This window comes from Nansenia antarctica (genome assembly GCF_963989245.1).
Source record: "Nansenia antarctica genome assembly, chromosome: 4".
Taxonomy (NCBI): domain Eukaryota; kingdom Metazoa; phylum Chordata; class Actinopteri; order Argentiniformes; family Microstomatidae; genus Nansenia; species Nansenia antarctica.
The window spans coordinates 63,067,840-63,077,614 of record NC_137689.1 but is presented as its reverse complement, the minus strand read 5'-3'; the positions used below and the strand labels follow the sequence as shown (position 1 = coordinate 63,077,614).

The 9,775-nt window shown below is 47.3% G+C and overlaps 1 protein-coding gene across 1 annotated transcript in view; it reads right to left on the bottom strand.

Moving 5' to 3' along the window:
* Nucleotides 1–989: 989 nt before the first annotated feature.
* Nucleotides 990–9,775, bottom strand: part of pam (peptidylglycine alpha-amidating monooxygenase) — a 67,865-nt gene continuing 59,079 nt past the window's right edge. The window contains exons 21-26 of the mRNA XM_080528612.1: nt 9,611–9,707; nt 8,163–8,216; nt 6,773–6,966; nt 6,516–6,648; nt 6,198–6,257; nt 990–1,935 (exon numbers count right to left, since the gene is read on the bottom strand). Coding sequence (XP_080384738.1) covers nt 1,748–1,935; nt 6,198–6,257; nt 6,516–6,648; nt 6,773–6,966; nt 8,163–8,216; nt 9,611–9,707 — 726 coding nt within the window. The 3' untranslated portion in view covers nt 990–1,747. The remainder of the gene's footprint in view (nt 1,936–6,197; nt 6,258–6,515; nt 6,649–6,772; nt 6,967–8,162; nt 8,217–9,610; nt 9,708–9,775) is intronic.

Below are 9,775 nucleotides of genomic sequence, written 5' to 3'. Positions count from 1 at the left end.
CCTTGAAAATGTGTAGTCAGATTTCTCTGGCAACAGAGACATTTTCAGTATTCATGAGGTCTGGCAGCATCTATTGAATTAGGAGATAAAGACATATCGTGACTTCAGAGAGATTGGCTGTCATTGCTGTGATGTGGCCTTCACTGGTGGTGTGTTCGGGTTCTAGGGAACTCGCTGTTCACAGTTGGTGAAGTCATAACATCAACAAACTACAAATATACATTATACTCATACACGTGTGCTTGTTAACAACGAAATATGTTTAAATTGTATAGCAAGATGAATACTGTTTATATGTTTACCATTAATGTCGAAAGGAACATCTGTTTTCTGACAAGTAGGTGAAAGGTGACAGTGTATGCATCACAACTCGTAAACTCTGATATCATCATACTGGTAATTCCTAGTATTTGTTTTCCTACAGCTGCCAAACACACCGTGCGTGTTACGATGAGACAGGGGGAGTTACAATTTAGGGTTAGGGTCTCAAATCCATTACAAGGTATACTCTCTATCATTTGTTTACATAGAATAGCAAAACAACCACCAACAGAAAACTATTTCACCCCACATTTCTTGACTTGATTCCTGTTCTAAGATCAGTGACACTGCAATGTCTTCACCACTAGGTGGCCCTCTAACATAACTTATGATAGAGTGAGTCAAGACGCATAAAAAAATAAGTAACATTGTAGAAATGTTATATTATACACCTACATTTTCAATAAATCTAGAATTTGAGCAATCAGTTTCTATCTCCAGATGAGTGCATATTTTGAAAGAATGTATCCTATTACTGTGATATGGGGACAATGTGAAAGGGAATTTGGTCACTTCTTTATAAGAATACTGATTGCACTTTTCCCATAACATCATTAGTGTGCTTGCAGTAGCAAGCAACACTATTGTTATTTTAGTGTTATTGTTGTCTGTGTAAGCTGAGCAGGGACAGGCCATTCCTCTAAAAACAGGACAGGAGAAGGTTATGCTTTGCAGACACTTTATTACACAAATAACATTGTTACTGAAAATAGTATTCTTGCAATAAAACCTCAGTATTTCACAATAAATATCAGACACAGCTTACATCTGATTGGAAAATCTGGTAAATACAGCGTTAGATATACAAGGTAATATCATAATTATCTTTTTTTTCCTTTCACTTGAATGCGATACGATGAAAATCAAAGTACAGGTGACACAAGTAGCAGCTCGGTTCAATAAATGTGGCACGTTTGTAATATATTATAGGTGCTGAAGAAAGGCAAAAATACACAATGAAAAAGGCACCAACGTATGAGAAAAGTCATCAACCATGACAATGAATGTTCTGGACCGAAAAATAAACCCTGAAATGAATTTTTGAAAATGCTGTCTGGTTGCTTGATGAAGGAAGATGTGGAAGAGTTTTTTTGTACTATACGTCAGTGAAAATGATTACAAAAATAATAACTACCCCTTTACCTCCCTATAATAAATCTCTATAATAACATCACACCTCTGTGACTTCTACCAGTGTTCCTCTCACCTATAATCTGGTCCCAGTAACTGAAAGAAAGAAAGTGACAGTCGAAAGAAACTGGAGAAAGTTTTTCGCACAAATAAATAATAATACAGATTGGCAGCCAACACAAAACTGTTTTACACATACGATTAAAGTACATCCTGGCTACTATGTCAGCGGAGGGTTGGTCGCTGGGCGCCGTCGGAGGCAGGCGTTGGTTTGGACGGTCTAGGGGTCGGGGTCCTAGGAGGAGGAGGAGGAGGCTATGGGAGGGGGCGGGGCGGAGTACTCTTCATTCTCTGAGTCGGTGGCGTCCTCCTCGTCCTTCTCCTGGTCGCTGCCCTCGGTGCTGAGGCGGTCGAAGCCCTGCCGGCTGTAGCCCTTGTGGCTGGCGAAGAAGTTCCCCAGGTTCAGACCACCCGCTGCTTTACCTGAGGGAGGGGAGGGAGGGGAGGAGGGGAGGGAAGGGAGGGTACACGTCAAAGAGCAGAGGTCAAGAGATGGTCAACCTAATGCACATTTCAAAAAGCTGTATCTGTATCAAACTGTATCAAAGAGGCAACCAGTCTTTTCACACTCCAGTTACTGACTTCAAAGTCCCCGAGCCCCCACCCCCCCACCCCTGTACATCTGTCCCTACCTACCCCCCTACACCTGTACATCTGTCCCTACCTACCCCCCTACACCTGTACATCTGTCCCTACCTACCCCCCACCCCTGTACATCTGCCCCTACCTACCCCCCCTACACCTGTACATCTGTCCCTACCTACCCCCCCTACACCTGTACATCTGTCCCTACCTACCCCCCTATACCTGTACATCTGTCCCTACCTACCCCCCCTACACCTGTACATCTGTCCCTACCTACCCCCCCTACACCTGTACACCTGTCCCTACCTACCCCCCTACACCTGTACACCTGTCCCTACCTACCCCCGTACACCTGTACATCTGTCCCTACCTACCCCCCCTACACCTGTACATCTGTCCCTACCTACCCCCCCACCCCTGTACATCTGTCCCTACCTACCCCCCTACACCTGTACATCTGTCCCTACCTACCCCCCCCTACACCTGTACACCTGTCCCTACCTACCCCCCCTACACCTGTACATCTGTCCCTACCTACCCCCCCTACACCTGTACATCTGTCCCTACCTACCCCCCTACACCTGTACATCTGTCCCTACCTACCCCCCTACACCTGTACATCTGTCCCTACCTACCCCCCTACACCTGTACATCCGTCCCTACCTACCCCCCTACACCTGTACATCTGTCCCTACCTACCCCCCTACACCTGTACATCTGTCCCTACCTACCCCCCCTACACCTGTACATCTGTCCCTACCTACCCCCCTACACCTGTACATCTGTCCCTACCTACCTCCCTACACCTGTACATCTGTCCCTACCTACGCCCCTACACCTGTACATCTGTCTCTACCTACCCCCCTACACCTGTACATCTGCCCCTACCTACCCCCCTACACCTGTACATCTGTCCCTACCTACGCCCCTACACCTGTACATCTGTCTCTACCTACCCCCCTACACCTGTACATCTGCCCCTACCTACCCCCCCTACACCTGTACATCTGTCCCTACCTACCCCCCCTACACCTGTACATCTGTCCCTACCTACCCCCCCTACACCTGTACATCTGTCCCTACCTACCCCCTACACCTGTACATCTGTCCCTACCTACCCCCCCTACACCTGTACATCTGTCCCTACCTACCCCCCTACACCTGTACATCTGTCCCTACCTACCCCCCCTACACCTGTACATCTGTCCCTACCTACCCCCCTACACCTGTACATCTGTCCCTACCTACCCCCCTACACCTGTACATCTGTCCCTACCTACCCCCCTACACCTGTACATCTGTCCCTACCTACCCCCCTACACCTGTACATCTGTCCCTACCTACCCCCCTACACCTGTAAATCTACCCCTACCTACCCCCCTACACCTGTACATCTGTCCCTACCTACCCCCCCTACACCTGTACATCTGTCCCTACCTACCCCCCTACACCTGTACATCTGTCCATACCTACCCCCCTACACCTGTACATCTGTCCCTACCTACCCCCCTACACCTGTACATCTGTCTCTACCTACCCCCCTACACCTGTACATCTGTCCCTACCTACCCCCCTACACCTGTACATCTGTCCCTACCTACCCCCCTACACCTGTACATCTGTCCCTACCTACGCCCTACACCTGTACATCTGTCCCTACCTACCCCCCTACACCTGTACATCTGTCCCTACCTACCCCCCCTACACCTGTACATCTGTCCCTACCTACCCCCTACATCTGTACACCTGTCCCTACCTACCCCCCCTACACCTGTACATCTGTCCCTACCTACCCCCCTACACCTGTACATCTGTCCCTACCTACCCCCCCTACACCTGCACATCTGTCCCTACCTACCCCCCCTATACCTGTACATCTGTCCATACCTACCCCCCTACACCTGTACATCTGTCCCTACCTACCTACCCCCCTACACCTGTACATTGTTCTCGTCTCAACAGACAAAAAACATTTGAATTGACCCTCTTGTCCTGTCCTCTCTTGTCCTCTCTCCTGCCCTGTCTTGTCCCCTTCCTGTCCTCTTCTTTCCCATCCTCTCTTTCTCACATCCTGTCCTGTCCTCTACTCTCCTGAAAGTCACCCAGAGTAGGCTACATTCCTGTCCACAGGAGTGTGACAGGCCATTAGGGGAGGCTAGAAATCAGAGGACGGGTTCATTATAATTAATGGATTGAGGAATCGTATCTAGCACGCGTGTTTGATATCATTCCTCATTCCATTCCATGCATCACAATGGGCCTGTCCTCCGATCTCTACCTCCAGCAGCCTCCCCTGCAGGTCACAAACTGACATGTATTGGTGGTATCGTCTCAGGCTGGCTGCGCCTTCAGGGATGTCCCCCTGCTGGAAGCTCTGCATCTTTAATGTTGGCCCACTGCTACAGTGAGATTAACCTTGGCGCCCAGCAGCGATGTCCACTCTTCATCCCTCCCTCCCCCCCGGGGACGTGTGACTACAACTCACACACGGGCGAGGACAGGGTTTCCTGTATGGTGCACCTCAGGGAGGCTGACTCTAGTAGTACCGTAAGTAACTATATACAGTATATATATACACACACACACACACACACACACACACACACGGCTGGCCACGTGTCGAGGTGTCCTTGAGCAAGACACCGAACCCCTAATTGCCCCAGGGTCACCATCTAGCTTGCATGGCAATAAAACAATTATATATATACATACACACACACACACACATTCTTCTGCCACCTCTGAAAGGGTTAAAGACAAGGCTCGCTAGAATGTCACTACCAGAACGATGGGGTCAAAGTGTTTGAGGTCAAATTCCTCTTCATCTCAGGGGTTAAGTTAGACATGTCAGGATTTCCATGTTAACCTCACTTCCCGAATTGTCAAGATAGTTTAGCTAATGGTCGACCAACAGATGGCGCCATCATTCCTACAGTAATGAGACTAGATAGATGCTCCTACCTCAGACAGAGCAGTAAAAGACCTCTGCGACTACCTGTGGAAAATTACCTAAGGGGAAGGAAGGAGGAATGTAGGGTTGAGTATCGCTCCATCTGTCTGTCCCTTCACCCCTCCTTCACGCCATCTGTCCATCCCTCTATCTCCACCTTACTTCTGTCCATCTGCCTGTCAGTAAGGAGGGTGCTTGAGGGCACAGAGGTCTGCCCTGACCAGTGTGGCAATTTCACCTGAACAGATGGTGATTTTAGGAGTGGAGTCTGACTCCACCCATAGGAACTAGCCCCTACGACGACTCTAGACCACTGAAGCCATAGGAACTAGCCCCTAGGACGACTCTAGACCACTGAAGCCATAGGAACTAGCCCCTAGGACTACTCTAGACCACTGAAGCCATAGGAACTAGCCCCTAGGACTACTCTAGACCACTGAAGCCATAAGAACTAGACCCTAGCACTACCCTAGATCACTGAAGCCAAAGGAACTAGCCCTCAGGACAAGTCTAGGCCTGGTTAATTAACCCATAATTGCCCCGTCCAGTAAATGGGGGAAATTACGGGTTGAAGTCACATATGACATACGGTGATCATTATCCATCTGTGTGTTCTCACGGTGGGGTGAGGAGATAAGTCAGCAAGGCCAATCGGATCGAGGCACACCGAGTTTAGACGCAAATGTCACTGCGACAGCGCAGGTTGAGCTCTGACCTTTCCCTTCAGCCCAACGCTAGCAGCCGCCGATGATGTGTACAGAGTGGACGCGCTCAAGTGTCTCTACCTCCAACAACCCGTCGATGATTAACATAAAGCAAAGATAGAATGTCCTGTCCCTGTCCTCAGTCACTGTGGCCTGTTGACAGCCGGGGAGGCTGTCGTCTGAAGGGGGCAGCTGGCCCGGTCTGGGAACCAAGATGTGGCCTGGGGTCAGCTGGCCATAGTCAGGCATCAGGCTCTCTAATCGATACTGGCACCAGGCTGCACGCTCCACTGGTCCTGCCTGCTGGCTGACTGACTGTTAATGACTGACTGACTGACTGACTGACTGACTGGCTGACTGTGTGTTTCTGTATTGTATCTGTATACAGTGTGGCCATGGAATGGAGTATATCATATTATGGAATATGCAAAGCCACGTGTACACACCTCTAAGCTTTCCCAAGATTCCTCCAGACGAGTTGGGCTCCAGTTTCACCTCACAACCATCTGAAATCAGAAATAAGAGTTCAGACACACCGCTCCAGAAGCAACAACGCTGAGAGATGAGTTCATGACAAAGTCATTTCACATGACTGATACCAGGTTGGATATCTGCTGTGCTTCTACTGAGCAGACATGTTAGGGTTTGTATTGATGTATTGACCCCCTTTGCTCAAGATAGTGGGCAATTTGCTCTCATCATCTCATGGCTACTGTAAGGCCATGTCGTGTCACATGGCGGCCATGTTGGCTCAGCCTCCGTACCTCCGTACATCCTGGTCTTCCTCCAGCGGATGAAAACACCTACAGCGATGACCACGACCAATGGGATGAGGAGTAGAGTGGTGATGACACCGGCGGACACGCCCTGAGAGCTCTGTTTGGCTGCAGCCTTTTCCTGAGTGAAAATAACAACAAGAAACATCAGTTCCAAGAGTTATCAGTAACATCCATGCAGCAGCAACTGAAAGTGCTGTCGTTGTGTACTCATGTATTCTCTATGCGGAAGAACCTTCACAGACCTTCTCTTTCTCATCCACCTGTTGGTGGCTCTGGAGTGGCTGGGGGGCCTGGGGGTGGGGGACCTGGGGCTGGGGCTGGGGGGGTTTCTGGGGGGCTTCGGGGGGCTTCTGTGGGCTGGCTAGACTGGCTACAGACATCTGCACAGACACCTTGTGGAGGGGCTTCAGGTTGGTTTGGATGAATGTCTCAGTTTCTGAGAGAGGAGAGGAGAGAAGAGGAGAGGAGGGGAGGAGGAGAGGAGAGAGGGGAGAGGAGAGGTGAGGAGGGGAGAGGAGAGGAGGGGAGAGGGTGAGTATTCACCCATGTACAACAACATAGTATCTTATTAGCATAGTATAGTTTGTTATACAACTAGTGTGGGTGGCTTGACAGCAAGTTCATTTAATGTGAGAAACATAAATTGAATGTGAGAAATATTGATCAGTCTACTTCACAAGAAAGAATTACTTATCTGAAACTTCAATTAAAAGGACTTCTGACAAATACTCAGTGTACTTATTCCAACTACAGCGCTTGAGGAAATAAACTCTTGACTTAATAGCTGTCAGAAGTTAATAGCCTATATATCAAGGTATTAGACTCGAGTCACACACAGTCTAGAGACTCTGCACATTCTGCTTGTATGTCTTCTAATGGAATTAGCCTCACTGTTGAGACAAGGGGAGGCAGAAATCGGAGGACAGGCTCGTTATAATGCATTAAATGAAATTATGAATGGTGTCAAACAGGTGTAGAAACCAATCTAAGAGGTACAGAACCAAAGTCTGTAGGACTGTCAGACCTCTCTACAACAATGTAGAGACAAGAGTCTATTCATTTAAACAATTACTAAAAATGGAGCAAATATCAGCTCACTTACTGTGAAACATGACAAGTCATTCAAATGCTACTTCAGCTCAAGTGAACTTGGTCAATGAGACAAAGCCACTTTCAAAGGAAATCTCTGAATGAGGTAGTGCACTTGTCTAACAACAGTGTAACGTGGTCTGGTAGGGGCTATGGCCACCGTACTGCACCACTGCTGGTAACTGAGCACCAAGCCCGGCAGTAAGGACAGATGGACCAGAACACAATCAGTGTTCACACTGTGACGACCCGACTCTCTCTCTCTCTGTGTCAGCTGGTTTCTGTGTCGGCTGCCTATCTGCTTCAGGGAGCCAGTGTGGGCGGGCTGGGAGGGTCGTGGCCTACAGGCTTTATGGTGCCATTAGCCATCAGCCATTTGGGGTCTCTTCTCCCGCAGCAGGTTGGCTTCTGGTTTTGTTCCTTTTTGTTTTGTTCACATCAACATCCCACAACACGCGTTCCATTCATCCATACACTACACACACTACTGATTATTCCCACCGGGCTTGGTCGTAACACAGAAAAGTAGAACAATATAATTACCTTCTATTTCTTGCACTTCGATTCCACCTTTTTTCACAGAGCGATGTTCCGCTTCTGAAAACAGGTGGAAAAAAATGTCAAGAGCAGCCGTGACTTGGACAGAGTCTGGATGAGTCATCATTCAGTAGCATACAAAAATAATTAAGTCTAGACAAATTCTTCTTTGTAGTTAATTTAATAGTTATTAGTTACATTATGATGATTGAAAGTAAGTTTTTATAAATCATTGTGTTGGATCGTTGCTGTCCAAAAGTGTCCATTGTATATGAATACTGATACTCTGCCGCCACCACGACCAGTGACAGTCAACCATGAATGTACCAATAGTAACCAATTAAACCATAAATGTAATAACAGAATCATGAATGTACCGATAAGAACCAATAGAACCATGAATGAACCAATAGAACCATGAATGAACCAATAAAACCATGAATGAACCAATAGAACCATGAATGAACCAATAGAACCATGAATGTACCAATAGGAAAGCACTCCATTCCGTTGCACCTACAGTGCACCGAAGCGGTCCAGAGGTGTGAGAGAATGTAAATGTGTTAATGTTGAACTCAACAGGATGACACTCATCTACGGATGAGAAACCTCGTTCACAGTTCAATTGATTCCAAAACGCTCCAGGATATATCCATTTGCAAATTGTTGGCCGTGTTACTTACGCACGCATATCCACACACACAAGATTGATTACAACTTCAATACGGATTATTATGTAAGCAAATGTATCGTAAGGGTTTTTATATCATGACAGCATTTTGGAGTGAAACTCTTCATTGGCTCTACTGTAGGAGAGAGGCTTGTGATTGGCTCTACTGTAGGAGAGAGGCTTGTGATTGGCTCTACTGTAGGAGAGAGGCTTGTGATTGGCTCTACTGTAGGAGAGAGGCTTGTGGAGGCAGAAATCGTAGGACAGGCTCACTGTAATTCATGGAATAGAATGAGAATGGTATCAATCAAATACGTGTGGTTGTCATTCCATTACAATGAGCCTAGCCTGTCCTACGATTTCAACCTCCACCAGCCTCCCTTGGAGCGACATGTTAGAAGGACATCAGTCCATTCACTATCCACTATCCACTTGCAACCCACTTAGGCTATTGTGGCCTAAAACAATGGTCTCATGTTGGTGTTTTCCCCCCTAAGATATCTTCCTGATGCAGCCTATGCTGTAGACGTCTTCAGCACCATAAAGGGCATGTTTCGGACGTGTTTTATGATGCATTTAGAAGAAGAAAAAAAGACAATTGACGCCCACAATCCCTCAAGCTTCCAGACATTGCGGCCTCCTTTAATTAACTCCTTAGTTTCAGTTCAGTTAATTCTATAGTTCAAAGGTTTGTCTAATTAGGCTTGCTTTGGTAGACACTGCTAATTAGAGTAATCTGGAATTTAAATATTTGAAGTAGTGTGAGGTTAAAGTTTTGACTTACTTTCGGAGGAGAACTTTATCACAGCGTCTGTGGCGGCGTCTCCTACGAACACTGTGCCGTCTCTGCTGACTTGGATGTCGTGGGGCATCTTAAACTCCTGGGAGGCCAGATAAAACACAGAACCACAATACAACATTTCATTTAAAAAAGAATGTTTTATTTGCC